General features: G+C 48.9%; 1 protein-coding gene across 1 annotated transcript; it reads left to right on the top strand.

Annotated features, from left to right (window-relative positions):
- Window positions 1–1,706: 1,706 nt before the first annotated feature.
- Window positions 1,707–8,864, top strand: LOC144133319 (sulfotransferase 1C2-like). The gene is made up of 3 exons (XM_077666315.1): window positions 1,707–1,837; window positions 3,238–3,433; window positions 7,787–8,864. Exons 2-3 carry the CDS (start codon window positions 3,429–3,431, stop codon window positions 8,646–8,648), a joined length of 867 nt encoding a protein of 288 aa, XP_077522441.1. The 5' UTR covers window positions 1,707–1,837; window positions 3,238–3,428; the 3' UTR covers window positions 8,649–8,864.
- The last annotated feature ends 13,953 nt before the right edge of the window (window positions 8,865–22,817 follow it).

Here is a 22,817-nt window from a genome sequence, read left to right as displayed (position 1 = left end):
GGTCGAATTTCGATGGAGGCGAAATTTTATTTTATAAAAAAAATATTTTAGTTCCGCACTCTCAAGGTCAAGGACGCTACAGGTTCTTGGTTGGGTGTTTGACCCCGTGAAGTAGTGCAATTGCACTAAAAGATCAGTCAGTGCATTTCATTCGTCGCCACACAAATGCGCAGTAGAAAACCCGACAGCACACGTTCCTTCTCAAAGACTTTCGTTCGGGCGACACCAGCTGTCACGGCAGCGCTTTTCTCAAACACGCACATGCACGGTAATGGGATCAAGTGTCGAGTGCGTCGGCATGCAGATAATGGCGGGTCCAGAGCGCACGTCCCGGCTGGAACGGCGCCAAAAGAACGCGGCCGCGGAGTCGGCAGACACGCATAGAGCCGCGATAACTCGCTGCTGTCTGGCGCAGTCGTCGTTGTCGGCGCCCCACGCACCTCGTAAACAAGGGCGATCCCATGACGTCACTGGAGACAGCCATGTGGATGGAAGATTCCGGGTGTGCCGGGGAGCGCTTTTGACAGTTGCCCCAAGCGCTTGCATGTTAGTTGCTGAGACGATTGCTTCTGAAGTGGGTTCTGGTGTTCGAAAACATAGTGCAGATGTGTTGTGTTATGTTGTTGTAGTGCGCTGAGGTTGCGAGAGAAGACAGGAGTCGCGGTTATTTTAGCTGAAATTGAAAGGAATAAAGCGATATAGGCAGAACACTTAACGAACAAAACTGACTACCAGTGGCCGAATGGTGTCGAAGTGGACGTCAAAAGAGAGAATTAGAATAATCGTTAGAGGTAATGCCAAATGTAAGCATGTACTGTCTGATGATGTCGAAAGAGGGAATTAGTGTAATCGATAGAGATATTCCCCAAATGACGCATGTATGCATGGTGACGTCAAAAAAGGGAGTTAGAGTAATCTTTATGATTTATGCCTTATGGGGGTTTAACGTCCCAAAGTGACTCAGGCTATGAGGGATGCCGTAGTTGGGGGCTCCGGAAATTTCGGCCACCTGGGGTTCTTTAACGTGCACTGACATCGCATAGCACACGAGCCTCTATAATTCCGCCTCCATCGAAATTCGGCCGCCGCGGCCGGGAGTTAGAGTAATCGTTATTCATATTTGCCAAATGTAAGTATATGTATAGCCTGATAACGTCAAAAGATGGAATTAGGGTAACATTTAGAGATATCCGCCAAATGTAAGCATGTATAGCCTGGTGACGTCAAAAAAGGGAATTAGCGTAATCGTTAGAGGTATTCTCCAAATGTAAGCATGTATAACCTGGTGTCATCAAAAGAGGAAATTAGCGTAATCGTTAGATATGTTCGCCAAATGTAAGCATGCATAGCCTGGTACAGTGACGAGCTTTGCGGCGCGCTAGAATTTATTCCAAAACTTTGTAAAATACGCACAGTGCTATATTTCGACGTAGATCATTTGCTTGCAATGAAATCACGACCGTAGAGCGAAACGGGTTACACTGGACAAACTGTTGTTATCGAAAACGATAACGGTAGAAAGAAACACGAAAGTGTCGGCCTTGTTGGTTTCTATAGTGCACAAAGCATCGCAATGACTGGTTACTGAGCCACGAATTTTACGACTTGCGGCTCGGGAGCTCGCGATAATGTGGTGATACGATATCAGTGTGCTCTGACGTCACTCCGAGCTGTGCCGACAGATAGAGAACTGCTCCTATGACGGCTACGTGTGCTGAAGCCTTAGACTTGAAGCCAGAAGCAATCAGTGTAGAAGTGTATTGGAGGGGCTGTGGGTCGTACCAATTCTTGGTGCCGTATTTATAAAGCCTGCTGAAGCGTCTGCACGACAGTCCTGGTAAGTAAATGTCAAATCGGCCCTGCTACAGACGGACTTTTCCTCTTCATGTTCAGTTACAGACAGGTTGAGAGAGAAAATACGTTATCCATTGAACTAAGGACGCAGTAAACGAGATGCCCAGTGTTATTGTGACGTAACTGTTAAATGGTAGCATGGCTTCTGCTATCGTTTCGAAATTGTCTCTCATATATGTGCACCAACAAATATCGGTCTCACTCTTTCGGTTTGCATATGCGTTCCTTAAGAATGTGGTTAGCTTAAGCAGATTAGCTTTCGGTAAAGTACCACGTGTTGCTCTAAATGTTCCTCAGCACGATACAGCGAGTGGAACGGAACGGAACGGAAAAGAATGTAAAAATTCGGAGCTGAAGTTAGTAAAACAACGCAGAGAATAAAACATCAGAGTAGAGCAAAAGGGAACAGTGCAAAATAGAATCGCAAAGAGCAGATGCGCAGCACAGCACAGTTCATAAGATAAGCTGAAGTTGGTAGTAACCAACTTTCCCGGCTTTCCGTACTTATAAGCTGAGAAATGTGTAATACTATTTACCTGACCCAGCTCAATGGAATGGTAGAAAAGGAGCAGGAGAATTAAGCCTCCGTGAAAAAAGAAGCACGGCTCTTCCCGCGACACGCATAAGGCCATCGCAGAATTACCTATCACAACGTTAGAGATATACTAGGCGATTATTTATAACCAAAGGGAAATAAATGGAATACTATAAACAGGAACTTACGTACAGAACGATATGTGATCAATGAATTTATACTCCCAAATATGCCGAAAGAGCTAGCGGCCTGTTTAGATAATCTCAAAAGCGGTGCTCTGTATCTATTATAGCATTTTATGAACCATACGTATTGAATCAATTAAAACACCTTTTATATACGACAGCGGAGGAAACTCCCGTCGTGATCGCTCAGTGCAAAACCGCTCTCGTCGGGACAGTTTCTCCCTTATCCCGACGAGAGCAGTACATCTCTCCATATCCACGGGCGTCTGGGCCAAAGAGGTGCCAGTGAAGACGTCAGTATTATCAGCAGGAAGGCCAGAGAAGCGATAAGATATGTGCGGTCACCCGTCGTAAAAATGCGTTCCCGCAGACGCCACGGCAGCGGCGCGGCGCTGGGTGTCTCGCGAGAGAAGCTCGCCACAGCATCACGCCAGCGAGTAAAGATTGCCTTGAGGCCCCGCCGCCGACGAGTCGAGTGGCGTTGGAGATAGAAAAAAAAAGACGAAAAAAAAAGTGTAAAAGGGTGCTTAGCCGGCAGCCGCCGCCTTCTCCGAAAGGTTCTCTCGCCTCCTACAAGTTGCCCTCGAAACAACACGTGGCTCGCTGACGTGACGGCCTCGTGTTTGTGTGTCTTTTCTTTCTTTTTTCCTTATCTTCCTCCAGGAGAGAGCCGCTCTAGACGCGGCCGCACTTGCCAAGGCTGAAAACGCCGGGTGACATTGGACTGGCCAATCGAGCGCGGATCGTCGCTGGGGGACGATTATTCAAGCGCCGTTCGCAATATTTCCTCTCTCGGGTGCTGCGCTTGGAATTCTGCCTGTTGCACGGTCGCTCTCCGAGCGGCGATTACAGAGATGCCGTGAGTACTGGGTTCCTCGATGTTTTGCTGGTTACATAAACGCGCCCGAAACGAGTCGCTTTGTCCTGGCGGAGTGATGACTTCGCTGCCTTTCGTGACGGAGAAAGGTTAGCGAAATTGGCGTGTATTCAATGTGTAATCCGAGAGTTCTGGTGCGTTCGAAACATGCCAGGGGTCCGTGGAACTAACAGGAGCGCACTTATAGTCATGCCGTGTATAGAGTGAACCGCTGAAATAAGCACCTGTGATGCATGGTGGAATGAATGTGACAGTTTGAAATGCGGCTGGCTTTGCTTACAGACGATGTCAACAGAGACTATAACTTCAAGCTGATGCTTTTTACACGTGTAGCGAGAGTGATATGGTGTGTGTAAGCAATAAGATTGTTGGAAAATTTACACAGTGCAGAAGTCCACCGTTGACAGACACGCATTTGATGGGCAGACGAACGAACGTCACGGTTTGGGGCGGAGCTGGCTTTCTCAGTGAACGATGTGAACATGAACTATTTCCTATGACTGGCATTGCATAGGCCGAAGCTGTTCACTGGCGCCCATGAAATTGAAAGCTCATTCGAAGAAAAATGTATCGCAGCCTCACGACCTCTGAGGAACCGTACTTTCGTGTTAAGCCAACGCAAATCGTTGTAATATTTGCCTTATGAGCGTAGTACAAGTGCGCTGCCTGATTTCTCACTCTCAGCTAAGGTACAGTCAGTGCACAGTTACTCCCGTGTATCCCGCTTGGGAAAAGAAAAAAAATATTCGACAGTCTTGCAAATAAAAAGCGCTTCATGATCGGCACTGAGGTTGTTTAAGCAGTAATGGAGGACTTACATCCATCCAGATGAAAAAGCCATGACGGATTTAACAATATAAAATAAATATTAGGAGAACAAGTGATGAAAGGCAGCCTACCGACGTCCCCCATAAGCGATGTGCACAACCGATGCATTCTGTCAGCAGGCTACTCACTTCTGGACCGAAACTTGCAGACTATAACTGAAGGGCTACAAATATGCTGAGCTAACTGAACGTGAAGTGTTCTGTAACAAAAGAAGTCAGGTTGAACTTTATTGAGCACGAAAAGGGCCGCCTGGATTGAAGAACAAACTGAAATTTAAATTATGAGAATGAAATTTATGAATGGTGGGTACGGCACGTATGAGAAATGGCGTGGTTCACAGATAACCCAAGACTTCTTAAGGTGACAGGTTGGATACAAATATAAGGGAAACATGTAATCGAATACACCATGGACTTATATGCAGTGGTCACAGCTGGTGCAAGACTGTCGTAACGGGGGTAACGGGCCTAAAGTGGCTTTGAAAATGCATTGAACTTTAAAAGGCTGAAAACGGTGATGCTTCGTTCAGAACGCCATTTATGACTTTGAAGACTTATGAACATAGTACGCGACCTTAGTCTCCTTGTGAGCACGTAACGGCGACATAGGTATGCGACCTCGAAAGCCAGTCGGTTGCTGGGTGTGCAGCGTTGCAAGTTCAAATTAGTATTTGGCTTCGTGAAGCGACGACGGCGCCGCCACGCGGTCTCTCGCACAAACAACTCAGTGATGATGATTTCCATGACTCAGAAAACTGCAGTGCTTTGCATCTGAGGCATGAAAGGATTAGTTAGAGCGTAGAACGTTTTCACCTCTTCAGTGTGTGATAATTCGTGGAGATCCCACAAAAATTAAACCATAGTTCTAGTTGAGACCGCGGCGGCTGCGTTTTTATGGAGGCAAAACGCTAAGGCGCCCGTGTGCTGTGCGATGTCAGTGCACGTTAAAGATCCCCAGGTGGTCGAAATTATTCCGAAGCCCTCCACTACAGCACCTCTCTCTTCCTTTCTTCTTTCACTCCCTCCTTTATCCCTTCCCTTACGGCGCGGTTCAGGCGTCCAACGATATATGAGACGGATACTGCGCCATTTCATCCCCCCCCCAGAAAAAAAGCCAATTATAAAAACCAATTATAGGTTCTAGTTGCGAACTAAAAAAAAGAATTAGAAATATTAAAGCACAATGACATCATCACCAAGACAGATTACGACCAATGCAGAATAATGGAGTCTACTATCATACTAGATACTGTAAACAGTGCACGAAGAAAAGCTTCTAGTCATACGATACGGCATTAAACGCCAGCTAAATGTATACTAAAACTAGAAGCGCATAAAAGCGACAGGACGCGCAAAAGCGTATTCTCTTAAACATTTTTTTTTCACCTTTTCGAAACAAACTAAGCCATTACGAAACATTGATGCAAATGCTTTTTTTTTTTTCGGAAGATATGATAGCTCTTTGCTCGTGAGACGCGGCGGCGGGTGCTCAGGCGCCTGTGTCCTCCTTTCTGCAATACCAGTACCTCGTTGTCTATCTACCGACTGATCTGACTCAGCCACAGAGTGCTATCGAATAGCAGAGTGCATAGCACGTGCGGCAGTGATTAGCCAGGAGGACACCTGTCATAAATGCCTTGACTGCTGTCTGAAGCTCTCACAGTCGGTCATTCCACTGGTCGATGTAGCACAATCTCCACAAGACTATGGGACCAAGGAAAAGTCGACAAAAAGTGTCGAGCGCCTTTTCCCCTCATGCTTCGTTGTTACGTAAATCGCAGAGGATCGTTTCATGAAGCTCATGCGTCTTTGCGCTTAATGTGGTTTCTGTATGTTTATAGCTCGAGCTTTCAGTTAAGTTCCATAGTTTTGTTCACCTTTTGTAGGCATCCACTGCCAGGTAGCGCGGTGTCTCGCGAATTCCTACTTATCGTCCTTAGTGTTGTTACTGCACAGTCTTGAATATATCAGCCAATCAACAAGCTTTACTTAGCCCTGCTTTCTCCTAAGTGTATTCGAATTAGACCGTTAGAGGTCAAATGTAAAAAAAAAAAGCAGCAGTGCGCTCCACCTTGGCCAACCGGCATAAGTAAGCTTCTTCGTGGCACATCGTCAATATTCTTGGCAATGATAGTTCGTTGCCTTGATGGCAGTGAACCACATTAATCAAATCAACAAAATTTTTGGCGACCGCAGCTCCACCTGTACCGGCCGCTTTTCCTGTAGGTCATGCATGAGAAATAATGAAATAAGTAGCGAAGATGTTCAGGCAGTCGATTACTCTTCTTTAATTTTCCGTGTGTTTCACTAGGACGCTATTAGACTGCACCTGTCTTGAAATACCTTTGTACAACTTGAGTCTGTCTCTACTGAGACAAAAGGAAACAAATACACACGTGCCTATGAGATCTCAGCGCGGCTGCAGCACTCTCCAACGAAAAGCGCAAAATGTTTAGTCAGATTTTCGTTGAACTCATGACGCGTTTGTGCTTGAAAACCTTCTAGGCACTCATAAGTCCTGGCATTCATGACGCCTCGCTAATCTAGCCGCGAATCGGGAACCAGATTCGTCTACGAAATTTCGCGTTTCGTCGAGCAAAAAACATGTATGCTTTCGCTATCGCGACCACACATCAACTCTCCGCATTCTGTAATTATGCCAGCGCACCACGCAGAAACCACCCGTTGTGCATGACGTGAAGGCAGCACGCACCTGCAATTAGACGCCACGTGGGAACACTTTGTTGCCTACAGCGCATTAATAAGCTCGTTTTCGCGTAATTATTTCACTTACCGACATCGCGAGAACTGTGTTTTCCTCCTAAAGCGCGCATGCTTTGGCAGCGACGTAGTCTTTTGATCCGCCACGGCTTAATATTGCAGCGCGCAACCTATGAATGTTTAAATGCGCGAAGAGCCGTATTTGTACGCTAAGTAGTATACATTAACTTCCAACGACTGCCTCTCGTTCTATCCGCTCATTACTTTAGTGTTATTCGGTGTGGTTTGGTTTATGGGGGTTTAACGTCCCAAAGCAACTCAGGCTATGAGAGACGCCGTGGTGAAGGGCTACGGAAATTTCGACCACCTGGGGTTCTTTAACGTGCACTGACATTGCACAGTACACGGGCCTCTAGAATTTCGCCTCCATCGAAATTCGACCGCCAAGGCCGGGATCGAACCAGCGTCTTTTGGACTTAAGTGTTATTCAATATTTCCTTTCTTTGCCTTCTTTCGTTCTTTGTTTCTGCCTCTCTTCTTTTCAGTTGATTCCTCCTTTCTCTCATGCTTTCCTTCTTCTTTCTTTATTTCCTTCTTTGTTATGTCCCTTCGTTTCCTTCTTTCTCTCTTCTTCATTCTGTCATTCTTTCCACCTTTAAAGTATCTTTTAGTAATGTTTTTTAAGCACTCGCTTGCTGGAAGACATGCACTTGGTGGACAGACTTTACCAGTGTTGCGTATGGTCCTATTACGTCACGATCTTCCAATGCTCCCGCAACTCATGCAGGGCCGACGAGCTCAGCAACAGCGCTCCGCCCCCAGAACGTCGCGCGGACGTCTCGTACAAGAAGGTGGGCCTCTTCAACGTCCAGGGCCTGCTGCTGCAGCAGAACGAGTTCGACCGCGACAAGATCCGCAAGGTCCTCTGGTTCAAGCCGCTGCCTGGAGACATCTTCGTCGGCTCCTACCCGCGATCCTGCTCGACCCGCGCGCAGTACATCATCTGGTCTCTCCTGCATCAGGGCTCGCCGCTGCCCGACTTCCACACACTGCTCACCAGGGAGTTCCCTTGCATCGAGGTCGTGGACGCGGACACCGTCTGCGTCAAAGAGGGCACGCCGAGGCTCGTCAAGCACCACTTGCCGTACGCATTCAGTCCCGCTAGCCCGGAGGCCCGACACGTCGTGGTCCTAAGGAACCCATTCGACGTGTGCGCTTCCAATTACGTCCACGTCGGCAAAAGCTACGAAGGCACTTTCGACGACTTCTTCGAGTGCTTCACGCGAGGCGAGGTGGCGTTCGGAGACTACTTCGACCACGTCCTGTCCTGGTACGACCGCAAAGACGACAATCGGGTCCTGCTGCTATGCTACGAGACCATGCGCAGGGACCCGCTGGGAAGTGTGAAGCTGATCGCGGACTTTCTGGGCATCCGGACAAACCAGGACGTGCTGAGTCAAGTGGCGAGAGACACTGGGTTGGAGGCTACGGTGGGAGGTCGGAGCGATCTTGAAGAGGAGGTTGTCAAGGGTCAGGTTGGCTGCTACAAAGAGTTCTTCTCGAAGCAACAGCATCGCATCCTCTCGGACATGACGAAAGAGAAGCTGGCTGGGACGGAGCTTCTTGGAGTGTGGGCAGACTTCCTTTAAGTGTATGTGTGTGTGTAGAAAAAAGCAAGGTTTGCTTGCGAGAAGTGATCAGACTTACGTGTCCGCGAGACGAAGACGAGTGCGAAGGTTGGCCTAAAAAGGGAAATCTGTGACGGTCGAATATCTAGCACGTGTGAGGAACAGACAGCCTTCTCTGTTCCTGTGAGTTTTATGTGTACAGGGAATGTAAATACAACCATGACTCTGTCTGCCTTACTGCTTTTGGACTGGACCTCACTCCCTCATCCATTAGTGTGTCGCATCTGAAATGTTTTGCAGCACACAGTACTTAAACGTACAAGTAGTCAAGAATGGAAAAGTAAGGTCTTACTCAAGTCATTGAGTGTCTTGAATTAAAATTAAAATGCTGCTTTTATCTATCCACACAGCAGTAAATGACGCAGTAAATACTCTTCCTGTTCATTAAACGCGGCTGCCTTGGTCGTACACTGACCGCAGGGAGAATCGTCTCGGGTCTGTCAAAGGTAAGTCCGTGACATTTGCCGTTTCGAGCAGGCTACCATGAAGCGAGGCTTCCTGCACAGCCTGGAGGTGATGTTAGAGGTTATGTGCAAAGGCGAAGGTGCGATTAGCAGCAAACGGAGGTGAAAAAACTCTCAGGCCTTCCGCCCCTTCCTTGAGCAAATAAAAATCTACAGCTTCACCACGCCACCGCTTACCTCCATCTACCGATCAGAGGGCCACGTCGACAATGACTTCCACTTTGCGAGGTTCTATAGTTAGCTCATCAAACGCAAGTCTTGCTTGGCCAGGGAGACACCCGTCCTCACCATCCAATCCCACAATGACCCTGTTTGTAGTAGTAGACGATATATAGCGTCTGAAAGTAAAGCTTACAGCAGGACGCCGTCTATTATTGTAGGTCTCTGAGATTATTCCTTATAAACTTAGTTGACGCCAGTGGTCACTCAAACATTGCAGGAGCTTCCACAAACCTCGCACGTCGGTCGCCGAGGACTGACGGCCGTTTTGCTGCATCTTTTAGATTCATCTGTCGGGTGACGCCGAAGCACCTTTGGCTTCCATAGACACTTCTCTAGCATCTTGCGTCTTACGTTATCATCGATTGCTTCTTTACGTTATTCGCAAAGCCTCACGTCTAACGATGTTCCCTCTCTATTTGTGAAGAGTAAGCAGACTGACAGCGCTTTGGTATGCATCTTCCCCTTGACGCTGCTCGTCTTGCTGTAGTGGTCCAGCGGCGTCTGCTTTCCGCTGGCTTTAAACAAACACGCAAACCTTGCATGCTCGCATAATGACCATGGTCACGCTGCTTCCTAAGCAGCCCAGACCTCGACTCGCGGGTGTGGCCAGGCGGATTGATGATGCATTTACATGCGTTCACACATCTGACCTCATCGTCGCCCACCATAACCTTCTTTCTTACCCGTCAGCACAGTCAGGAGATTAAACCGTGTGCCGACCTCTACACTTGCTAAATAAACCCTCTCATCTCTCTCTCCTAGCAGTAAACTGATTCTCTGTGGTTGATTCCCTTAGCTCCGAGTTCAGCTTCAGCCCACCGGGGGCACGACGTCTTAATGTGTCCCCAGGACACGCCTTGGCCTCGGTGACAATTTTCCTGTTGTGCCGAACACGGGCCATAATTATTACAGCCGCGATACGGTGACACGCCCATAAGGGCCCAATCCCACTCGCCATCTACACTATTCGTCAGTTTAAGACATAGAGTTTCCTCTTACCGCCGCGATGTTTGTGCGAGTGTGGCATTCGCTTTCCGACTACGAGTTGTCCGCTTTTACCACAGCCGTCGCAGATGCCATGTTTTGATTGACGTAAACTGGGAAATCAGGCATGTACTGAAGTTTTGGTACACGTTAAGAAACCGCAGTTGACGGAAATTAACCAAGGGCATTTCCACTATGGAATTTCTTAAACCCAGCAGTTTTGCTTTGGCGCGTAAAAATATGTGAATTCATGAGTTAGTCCATCAAGTTTCTCCATAACCACTTCCGAACAAACTGATAAGTGATGTTTTCGAGAGCTATAAAGAAAATTAACATGGTAAAGAATAGCGGCATCAGTATACCAAAATGACGTAATCAGTGTATCACTATTTGTTATAGCCATAAATTATCTTTACCTCGGCCCTATTCTGGTGCCGATGTACGAGGCCTGGATTCGGCCATCGGACGGATCGTTAAAATCTTCTGGATTTCACCAAGGAGCCGAGCCTTTGGCACCATCAGCAACCCTCCCGTTTTGCATTTTCGCATTATGACTAACAGCAACTCCACCTATACAAACATACATTCACTCACTAACTCGACACCATATATTTCCTGAGCGTTTCCGAAAATCAGGTCGCCTATCTACGCATGCAACCTATCTATAAATTTATCTATCATGCTTGGAAAACCCTAACACAGGCATTGATGAACAGTGGCATGAACCTGAGGAACTGAGTTCCTATGTAAAGTCAGTTCAAGGATGGGGTCTTGTATAACAGTTAAAAACAGGAGTACCAGAACGGCCACTTAGCCAAACAGCACCGCAGCTGTGTTTCGTGACCACGAGGTAGAGTCACAGACGCAGTTTTCAAAACGTCTCGCTCAAGGAAAGCCGAAGCACAAGACAGGGAAAGCTCTCCTATAAACATTTTCCGTCGGCGTAGTTGCAGCATTTTGCAAGAGCAATTAGTTCGTATAAAATAAAAAGAGCTCGCCCCGCCCAAAGCTGCGCGCAGGGACTGCCAGTAGCGTGTTTGGTTGGTACATGCCAGAAAGGCTGGTCACAAGCGCAGTCGTGCGTTAAGGTTCAGAAGTAGTCCTTCTATATACGAGCAGTTGCGAAATGTGTCTGCGGCTCGGTGCCCATTAGCACATGTTGACTTCATTGCGCGAAGCACACAAGGACGATAGACAAAAACCACAGGGACGGGCGTCTACTTAATAATCATAATAATTGGTTTTTGGGGAAAGGAAATGGCGCAGTATCTGTCTCATATATCGGCGGACCCCTGAACCACGCCGTGAGGGAAGGGATAAGGGAGGAAGTGAAAGAAGAAAGGAGAAATATGTGTCGTAGTGGAGGGCTACGGAATAATTTCGACCACCTGAGGATCTTTAACGTGCACTGACATCGCACAGCACACGGGCGCCTTAGCGTTTTGCCGCCATAAAAACGCAGCCGCCGCCCAAGCGAGAATTCTCGCCCATTAGTAGCGCACGGGTTAGCTGATAACTTCCGTGCTCAGAACATTCTCGATAAGAAAATTCATTTCAATTCCTTTATTTATTTGTTGTCGCTACCTGCGGATACGAAGACTAAATGCTAATTAAGCCTGAGCGGGTTTCGGGCTCCGTGCAGATGGCAACGGCGCACACACGAGTTAAAAAAAATTAGAAGGACGCTTAAGCTTCACCTGCCACGGTGGCTCAGTAGTTTGGGTGCTCGGCCACTGAGTAGGAATACTCAGGTTCGAACCCGACCGCGGCGGCCGCGTTCCGATGGAGGCCAAACGCAAAATGCGCCCCTGTGCTGCGCGATTTCAGTGCACGTTAAACACCCCAACGTGGTTGGTTGGTTGGTTGTGAAACTTTATTTCCAGCGGATGTAGAGGAGCGACACGAAGTCGCCCCCCGCTTAAACGGCGGCCGCTATCCCTTGGGCAGCGGCGGCGTCTTCAGCCAGCTGGAGGAGCTTGATCTGTATCCCCGGGTCGGGGCTGAGCAATAGAGCCTCCCAATGAGCAGAGTCGGTAATGAAGTGACTCGCGGGTAGGGACTGCGGGCAGTTCCAGATCATATGATTTAGATCGGCTTTCGCATCACAATTTTTGCATTTGTTTGAGTAGAGTCCTTCCGAATGGGGTCGAAATTTTTCCGGAGCCGTCCACTGTGGCACGCTTTTCTTCCTTTCTTCTCTCACTCCCTCTATTTTTTCCTTAGGGCGCGGTTCGGGTGTCCACCGAGATATGTGAAACAGTTACTGCGTCATTTGATTTCCTCAAAAACCAATTTTCATTTTCATTTTTTTACCCACCGCGGTGGCTCAGTGGTTAGGGCGCTCGACAAGGGATTCGGAGTTCCCGGGTTGGAACCCGACCGCGGCGGCTGCGTTTCGATGGAGGCGAAAACGTTAAGGCGGCGTGTGCTGTGCGATGTCAGTGCACGTTAAAGATCCCCAGGTGGTGGAAATTATTCAGGAGCCCTATACTACGGCACCTCTTTCTTCCTTTCTTCTTTCACTCCCTCTTTTATCACGTCCCTTACGGCGCGGTTCAGGTGTCCAACGATATGTGAGACAGATACTGCGCCATTTCCTTTCCCTAAAAAGCATTTTTTTTATTTTCGCGTGCAAAAAATCCGAAAAGAAAAACCTGCGCTCGTGCGCCACGAAAGCAGGTGAACAACAGCAACGCTGTTCTTGTTCTAAACGCCTCGCACACAGTCCTCACTTCTGCCACGTGTCTGCTCTTCTGCACCATGGGCTTGGATCCCAGCGACGACTCCGTGGACGGGACTTGCGGACACCATCTGCGAGAGAACCTCGCTTCACAAGTCGCCCGAACGGCCCAGGCTGAAGTCGTCAAACGCCGGCAGCAAAAGACCCACCGCATCTCAGCTATGGTGCGTCGCAGTAGTGAATCAGCAGACCTTCACCTAGGCTTGAACATGGGTGAGTCATTCGCGGCCATACCTGCTTCATTTGACGGTTCCTGTGGCGGTGCCAGCATGTTTTCTAACAACCGAGGAGTGAAGACAGCCATATTCATGGCCCAAGCTGAAGACTCGTCGCTAGTGCTGCCGGGTACTGGCGCCACGGAGAAGTCACCTCCGCCGTCGCTTCCTGACCATCCGTCTTCCATCTTGTCGTCGAACAAGGGAGATCTGTCACGCCGGTTTCTGGAAGATAGGACGGAGCCAGTGAACGAGAAAACAGGATGCGCCTGTGCTTAATTCATTGCGCGGCCTTCCCCGCCAGGTACTGCCTGCTTTGCTAGCCTATTCGTTAGCTACTCGTGCCTGGCGGCGCTAACCGCTGAAAGACAGCGACAGCGGCCATATCTCCGGCTGCATCAACCAGGGGCTTGTTCGAAGTTTCTCGCTACCGTGGACGGCTTCAAGGAAGTCCGTTGACGGCGCGAAGCATGGACGCTGGGGGCCTGGTGACCTGCTGTTTGGACGAAGGCAAGACTGCAGCTCTGTTTCTGCTTGCCAGCCTTTGGCGTTCTTCATCGGTCACTGCACGCGACAGCGGTAGTGTCTGAGGATTGTTCAGCGCCCGCTGTCGTCTTTGAAGGCTCGTGAACCCGCCAGCAAGGAGGCAGGCGCCTCTGCCCATATATGTGAAGAGCAAGGGTCGTCGTTTGGCGGTCAATATGGCTCTAGAGGAGGCTGATTAGAAAGCTCAGCGGTTTGGAGGCGTGAACTATACCTAATTGTGTCGGTGCGCCACTGAGTTCGGCAGTCTGAGGAGATGTGTTTTTTGACTGTTTGCTGAGTGGCGCACAACGACGGTGTAATAGTTACTGTATGCTATGCATTTAAAAAAAAACGGATTGTGTCTTTCATCAAATCTCTTATTTTCGTTGGCATTAAATGCGTTAGTATGGTATATGTGTGCAATGAGTGCTTTTTGTCTAATGCTGAGTCCTTTTCCAGCGAACGGTATAGGATCTTTGTCGGCCGTGAATTAAAAGATCACTTCAGGCTTAACATATTGGAATTAAAGGGCTCTTACGCGCTCTTTTTTACCAAAAAGTCTGAAAGCAATGCACAAGTTTAGCTAGGCGGATTCCTCTATCTTGCACCCCTCGATCGTTTCACGCGTTGAAGTAATGGACGCGATAAACTTGAAATCGCGCTAAGGAGGAGGAAAAACTTCAATTAAGGCGAAAGCCTTTATAGGTTCATCACTCGCCAGCGGGGATTTTCGCAGAAAAGTGCCGCACTATAGCTGTCAATCAAACTGATGACGTCATCAGTGGTGTTGTACGACGCGGCCCACGAGTTAGCCCGAGCTCTCTACTTCCGGGTGATTGTGGAGCCGCCCGACTGGCGGAACATGGACGAGCGTTTGCAAAATTATGCGGAGATTGTCGAAAATTGTACGTTACAGAGGAGACTGGTGCCACCACCGGTTAAAAGTCTAAACAATAGGGAGGCAATCGCATGGTGGCGCCTCCAAGCTGGACCCGCCGCGGTGGCTGAGTGGTTAGGGCGCTCGACTACCGATCCGGAGTTCCCGGGCTCGAACCCGACCGCGGCAGCTGCGTTTTCATGGAGGAAAAACGCTAAGGCGCCCGTGTGCTGTGCGATGTCAGTGCACGTTAAAGATCCCCAGGTGGTCGAAATTATTGCGGAGCCCTCCACTACGGCACCTCTTCTTGGTTTCTTCTTTCACTCCCTCCTTTATTCCTTCCCTTACGGCGTGGTTCAGGTGTCCAACGATACATGAGACAGATACTGCGCCATTTCCTTTCCCCAAAAACCAATTATTAATATTATATTCAAGCTGGGAACTTCGTAAACCCGGTCTGGGCATATGTTCAGAAAGATGAGAGACAAAACGATAAGTGCAAGCACTGTGGGGCGAGAGAGATTCTCGACCACATAATCTGGGAATGCGCTAGCTCCCCAGGGGCTAAAACAAATATAAACTGTAGAGAAACCTGGGAAGGCCTGCTGCGGAGAGAGGTCCCTGCTCCACAGCAACAAGCCATCCGCCTGGCGGAAGAAGCCTTGAGGAGTCAAGACCTCTTTGCCTGCTTCTAACCGCGGAGGTCCCGGCCCCCGTCACCCAGGCTTGCGTGCCGGGGACGGGGAGTAGGGGGCCTACTTATCTGGTGGAAAATAAAGTTGGTATCATCATCATCATGAAAGATAAGTGGCTTATCAATCAAACGCGGTACGCGAAGCCCCAGCACGGAACGCTTTGCAAACTTGCTCGCATATAAAAACGGCATCGTTCGAGGGGAGCGTTCAACCGGCAATCTTGCCAGACGCCTCCTGAACGCCGATCTGGAAGGATGCCGCCTAAACGCTCTCCTGTGTCTCCAGCAACCAAGCGTGCGCGCGCTGATGAACGACAGCGATACAAGCAGCAACACCGCGCTAAAGGATTTCGCCTCACCGCACTTTAGGCCAACAAAGTGCCCCGCTGAATTTTAAGTCGAAAGCATTTAATGGCTCATCGTTATGCGTCTCTCTCTCCGTCCGCGAAAACTGTCACACCATAGCTGTGAAATGACGTCAGCTCGGTAAGAGAAATAAAAATAAAAGTAAATAAAAAGTCTAAAAAGATTAAATAAGTAATAAGAAACAAAATATGCAATGCCTACAGGCGCCGTGGAAAAAACCCGCGTTCTAGAAAGTTCCGTGATTTCGCATTCCTGCACGTAAGCAGACATAAGTGCCCTAAGAATAAATTTTTTAAGAGAATAAATTGAAGTGACAGACGCGATAACCTTCAAATCGAGCGAGACTGTAGTACGTGCCTGGGCAGGAGCGAGATCACGTCCGTAGCAGACAGGGGAGCACACCCTCACAAACAGAAGCACGTGCCGCGCTATTCCTTCGCAGTCTTCGAGTGGGGCGCGCGCTTACCCGTGACGGTCGTAATTGGACAGGCATCGCGGTGTTAAGACGCCGCCGCAAGCTTCGGAACGCTTCTCGAACGCTGCACGTAGGCAGGAGGCAAGAGTCCGGCAGGAGGCCAGAGCCCACAAAAATGCGGGGGGGGGGGGGGGGGGGGGGGTTGATTACAAGAAGGAGGCGTTCGGCACACTGCCCGACAACGTCCGCAAGTCTGCGCACGCACATTTTGAAGACCATACTGACGACATTTACGTACTGCATGCAGCGTAATCTTGGAACCTTAGTGACATAATCATAATAATAATTGGTTTTGGAGGAAAGGAAATGGCGCGGTATCTGTCTCATATGTCGGCGGACACCTGAACCGCGCCGTAAGGGAAGGGATAAGGGAGGGAGTGAAAGAAGAAAGGACGAAGGAGGTGCCGTAGTGGAGGGCGCCGGAATAATTTCGACCACCTGGGAATCTTTAACGTGCACTGACATCGCACAGCACACGGGCGCCTTAGCGTTTTGTCTCCATAAAAACGCAGCCGCCGCGGTCGGGTTCTATAATTTCGCCTCCATCGAAATTCGACCGCCGCGGCCGGGATCGAACCCGCGTATTTCGGCTCAACAGCCGAGTGCCCTACCCACTGAGCCACCGCGGCGAGTTTTGAAGACATGTGCTTCTAACATTCTAATCGCCGGTGGTGCAACGCGGCAAGCTGGCTTCGTCATCTCCTTCCCGGGGTCTATACCGACTGGGCGTGAACACCAACGGTCTCCACGCTGCTACTGCCTGCCAACGAAACGCAGGTCCCTATAGCCAGCGCCTCTGGGACGTCGACGCGGTGACCTGCTGCTCCGGTACCTTTGTCGCCGATGCTATAGGGCTCCTGTGTGCCAGCTCCGAGCTACTGCCGACGTGGTGTATAGAGCTGCCTCCTTCATCCGTCCCTGCCCGCGGCCATCAACAACGCAAGGCAGCTTGTAAAGGCATCGAGTGTCCAAGTGAGCAAACTGCTTAATAATAATAATAATTGGTTTTTTGGGGAAAGGAAATGGCGCAGTATCTGTCTCACATATCGTTGGACACCTGAACCGCGCCGTAATGGAAGGGATAAAGGAGGGAGTGAAGGAAGAAAGAAACTGCTTGCAGACCTCGGTTTTCTCTGTTAGTCCGTACTGGTTAGCTATTCATAGGACTCGCCCTCTATTTTGTTTGTATTGTATGTGTGAGCTTCATTTGCGAGTTCGGCGTTGTGTGTGTCGTGTGCAATCGCCTTGTTTTATTGTTTCACGTTTTTTTTAATAGCTGATGTGCCTCCGTCTAATCGAGGCTATCCCTTCCTTGAAACCGGCACTTCAGCATCGGAAAGTCGACTTTCCCGTTCTTTGTGTACCCCGCCGCGGTGGCTCAGTGGTTAGGGCGCTCGACTACTGATCCGGAGTTCCCGGGTTCGAACCCGACCGCGGCGGCTGCGTTTTTATGGAGGAAAAACGCTAAGGCGCCCGTGTGCTGTGCGATGTCAGTGCACGTTAAAGATCCCCAGGTGGTCGAAATTATTCCGGAGCCCTCCACTACGGACCTATTTGTTCCTCTCTTCTTTCACTCCCTCCTTTATCCCTTCCCTTACGGCGCGGTTCAGGTGTCCAACGATATATGAGACAGATACTGCGCCATTTCCTTTCCACCAAAAACCAATTATTATTATTATTATTCTTTGTGTAAGTTTTTTCCCTCACCCTCTTCTTACTTTCGTTTCGTTCTCCTGACAATTTCGGTCGATATATAGCTGCATTTCATTATTTTTGATTGCTGACAAGCCCGCTCCAACTTCGATTTTATTTACCTCGGTTTCTTTTCATTTGCGCTTAACGATAGCTTTTTGGGTGTCGTCCTGTCAGGCCGCGTCGTCATCCACGCACTCCCTTACGCCCATGTAATGTACTATCGGGGACAGAAGTGGTGTGCTCCATGTAGCGGGAGTCGGAACAACGAAAAACTGCATCGTAACGCCATCTAAAGCACGAAACGTTGAAACTAGTCTAGCAACACGCCTGCAGATAATAAAGGGCTCCCATTGCCTGTTTCGATCCTAGATGCCGCCTGTAGATGGCGTTACGATGCAGTTTTCCTTTGCTGCGACTCACGCTGTGTAAAGTATACCCCTTTTGTCCCCGATAGTACATACAGCCTGCAAAGACCCCACGCTCAACCTGAGGCGCAAAATCCTCTTATGCACCATAAAGCTTCAATCCAACCCAACACCCCTAATCACCACACCAGCATCCCTTGACTGCTTACTGTGCCCAGACACTCTTGCATTGTCAACACCGCATTCCCACGCCCGCTTATCTATCTAGACATACGTTATGGATGGATGAGCGACCGTGCGTGACTCACGCCTACCGTACCCCAACGACACACCGCTACCCTTTGTCACAGGGTAAACGTCCGGTCACTCCTTGCCGACAGCGCACGCCGAACTGTTCATGAAATTCGCCGTACCACAAGGTCAAATGTCAGGGGGACTTAATTTTTTGCTGTAGAATAAATTTGCTGCGTAGTACCGTTGGTTGAGTACTGTCGGAGTGCGTGCGCGAATTCCCTCTTTGTGTCATTTTGTTTACATTGCTTTTTGTGTCTGCAGCTATAGGCTGGTCCTGGGATTCCCGTTCTACACGCGCCAACTGGACGCGCTATTTCGTGAATCGGGCGTGACCTCTTCTGACCCCGCATCTGGCCCTGCAGTGTCAGCCGCGTGTCGTGCAAGATTTACGTCTGTTCCTCACGAGCACTATAATGAGGCCAGAAGCATCTTCGTCGTCATCCATCTGGATAGTGCATCGTCACTGCATTCAACGCACATTTGGCATGAACTGCATACATGGCCTTCACTGCGGCATTCAGCGTGTTCGTCGGGCAACGTACTCCACCGCCTCCGTCTCCCATCACGATACCGGACTCTGCAAAAAAAAAAAAAAACTCCTGCGCTTTCTAAAGTGGCTTCTTTCGCAAGAACAGCCAATAAAGGCTTTGCACAGCAGCTTCGTACGAGCTTCTTGTCGCCACTTGAGTGCTCGCCGGCGCCAGCCGGCTTGAGCGCGTTGTGGTTGACGCGGCTATCGCACTTCTCAGTGTTTCGTGCACTGACAAGGGAAACAGGGTAAAAAGGGAGTGATCTGTCCTCAGTGACCTTCAGGACAGTTTACTCTTTTCGCCCATATAGGTGTATTCGTGTTCAGAGTATCGCTGCAGGCAAACTGCAAATCCACTTCACAATGTCTGATCCAGAAGAAATATGTCCAAAAACGATCTCTAAAAATCGCTTCTGCTTTGATTCCCGGTGTTCTGCGCTAAATTAAAATGCAGGTTAGTTAATTTGAGTTCCTCTTTTAATTCTCAATTACGACGTTCGCCTTGCCGTACAGTCTACGAGCGGACATCACCAACGTATTTTTTGATGTTTTCAAGACTCTGGATCGAAAAGAAAACACCCGGTAAGATGAGGTCAGGTGCGCAAGGAGATTCGCATCACGAACAGTTTAGCCTGGTAGCAGCTTCTACAAATAACCTTATCGTGGTATCGAAACCTGTAGTAGGAACTATGTTAAACTTAGTACTAGCAATCGTACGATCGTCAGAACCGAGCAAAACCTTGCTTGCGCATCTTGCGCGCGCATTGCTCGTTGCCTTAGCAACCGAGTCGCCAAGCGGCAGAATTTGAGCCGGGCCGCCCCCGAAATCCTTGGCCGATTTGGACAAAAATCGATGCCCAACCATAATCGAGCGTGCCCGATACTATGGCAACTTTCAAATTTGGCCCAGATCAATTCCAGAATTTGGCCCGGACCATCCCCGAAATTTCAACTTGGACAATATGGGCCAAAATCAATGTCCAACCATACCAGAGCTTGCCCAACACGATATGGTGACCTCCAAATTTGGCCCGGGTAATTTTGAAAATCGCCCGGGCCACTCCCGAAATTTTACCTTGACGATTTGGACAATAGTCGATGTCCCACAATTGAGCGTGCCCGACACGATGGCTACCTCTAAATTTGACCCGGGACATTCCCAAAACTTAGGTCCGGGCAGCCCTTGAAAAAGTAGTTAACAGCTTTGAGATTTGCGCCATCTCGTTGCTATGGTGTCGCTTGTGGAGTCACCAATTATGTCACCGCGCTTGTGGTGTCGCTTGTGGAGTCACCAATTAGGTCACCGCGCTTGTGCTGTCATTTGCGGTGTCACTTGTGGTGGCGCTTGTGAAGTCACCAATTACGTCACCGCGCTTTCGCGCGTCACACATCGGTTTAAGCGGAGTCGGTTAATTTTTTGGGGTAATATTTTTTGGAGCGCGCGGTGCTGCGAATATGTTTAAAAAAATCATTCTACGATAAACATTCCGTCAAGTCCTAACGTTTTTAATTCTTCCAGAGAATATGCGATGAATAACAGCAAAGTGGTTGTGTATACGAGTAAACACATCGCACCCTTCTTACCGGTTGATATTTTTACTTACCTTGCTGTTGGCAATGGTAGTAGCGGTTCACAAGGCGGCAGGAAGCATCCTGCTTTTTGCTTATTTTTTTTTTGCGCGTTACTTAATAGGTGACCTTCTACTGAGTAAATGGTGTTATTGCGGTGTGTCGTAATAGAAAATTCGCGCGTTCATTTCCTTCCTGAGAAAATGCTTCAGCTTAACGTATACCGTTACTAGTATACAGCTACAGCCGGGCGATGGCTGCGCACGTGCATTCCCTTTCGGGAAGTCCTCACCACGCGTACACAATAAGTCGTTGCACATGCTGCTACGGTAGTTTTCATTTAGTCCTTGTTTTTGGTCACTACTACTGCCCACAGAAATTGAAGTTTGTGGGAATAGTAACGTAGTTTTCAGCCAGCGTTCATTTTAGGCTGCATTCATTTTTTTCTTTCGCCTTTGTGTCCGTAAGTAGGCTGCTGTTCACCACGGTACCGCAGCAATAGCAGTAGGCTAAAACGCACAGCGAAGGTAAGCTATGAGGTTATGATGGGTTGGCGCTCATAAGGATGCACCCTGTAAGGTCATGTGATCAGGCTCAGCCTTGGCAGTATGAAGTGGGTTATGACGAATGATTTATGCCCCTTCCACGCCATGTGACGAGAAGTCAGTGTACATGCGTCTCACTGAAGGTGCCAAAACCACAGCCGAACATTCACTCGGAATGCGGTCATGCGTTAAATTTTTCATTCACACATTCATACAAATATATTTTCTATTGAAAGGAGCACTTTTATTAAAATCAGTTGACAAAAACAAAAGCTCCCGAACCCAGGTTAGAACCCTAAGTGCTAACTCCAGTCACCATATTCTGACAACGCTAGAGTCACTAATTTGAAAGCCTTACAGGTGAACGTGACAGTAAAAACCTGAACGTCTACCTAGACGCTATCTGCTTCTAGACTCCAAATTCTATGTTATGCGCGACGACAGCTGAACAGCTTCAGAATGTTTCTGAGCAAAGCTATTTCAGATTTTCTTAGATAAGTTTTAAAATAATAAATTGAAACACATATCCGCGAATACTTTTTGATGCCGGCCGTTTGAATGCCGCTACGCTCTTTAAAAGTGACAAGAAACGCCAAAATTCAGATGAGCTAGCTCTCATACTCTAATATATCATGATCACACGCGTAAATAAACTTTTTGAAGAATAGCACAGGGCTCACAATTTGCAAAGTTGCTCCACGACAAGCATATGTATGAACAGCCTGCGAGTACTTTATGTAGCAGGGCCGCCGCGGTGGCTCAGCGGTTATGGCGCTCTGCTGCGGACCCGAAAGACGCGGGTTCGATCCCGGCCGCGGCGGTCGAATTTCGATGGAGGCGAAATTCTAGAGGCCCGTGTGCTGTGCGATGTCAGTGCACGTTAAAGAACCCCAGGTGGCCTAAATTTCCGGAGCCCTCCACTACGGCGTCCCTCATAGCCTGAGTTGCTTTGGGACGTTAAACCCTATAAACCAAACCAAACTTTATGTAGCTGCGTTAATGCTTGCCCCCCCCCCCCCCCCCCCCCCCCCCCCATCGTAACAACCTTCTATATTTAAAACGCCGGTCGAGACACTGGGTTCGAGCTCTGACATGTGTTCTTGTCTACAAGGCAAAGGTCACCCGATAAACAAGGTAAGCGTTAAAATGGACGCAACTTCATCAGTCCGAACCATTTCTGCAGCGTAGCTCGCTACCAGGAGCGAGCTCTAGTACCGGAGAAACTAAATAGGAGTATATGTCAACGCCGTCGAGGCGCGGCGCGGCGGCGCCTGCCGCGGGCTCCGTCGCTGATCAGTTGGGTTCTAAGGTGCTTCACAACAATTTACAAACGCATTCAGAAGCATTTCAAACGCATTCGCTCGCTGTATAGCATGGGTGCTGCTGCCATCAATTTTTGTTCTGTCCGTTCGCTGATTTTGAGTTGGGCAACGACATGACGGCGACTTCGATGGTGGTCAGTGGACTGTGCATATTCCGCACACAGAGGAACCGTTATGTCGCATAAGGCCGACGACGACAACATCCAGGCGGACAACTACAGATCTATAGAATTCTATCGTTAATACTGG

The sequence above is a fragment of the Amblyomma americanum genome, chromosome 5 (genome assembly GCF_052857255.1).
Source record: "Amblyomma americanum isolate KBUSLIRL-KWMA chromosome 5, ASM5285725v1, whole genome shotgun sequence".
In the NCBI taxonomy this organism is placed as follows: Eukaryota; Metazoa; Arthropoda; class Arachnida; order Ixodida; family Ixodidae; genus Amblyomma; species Amblyomma americanum.
The sequence above is the reverse complement of the archived record's forward strand: the minus strand, read 5'-3'. Positions and strand labels throughout refer to the sequence as shown.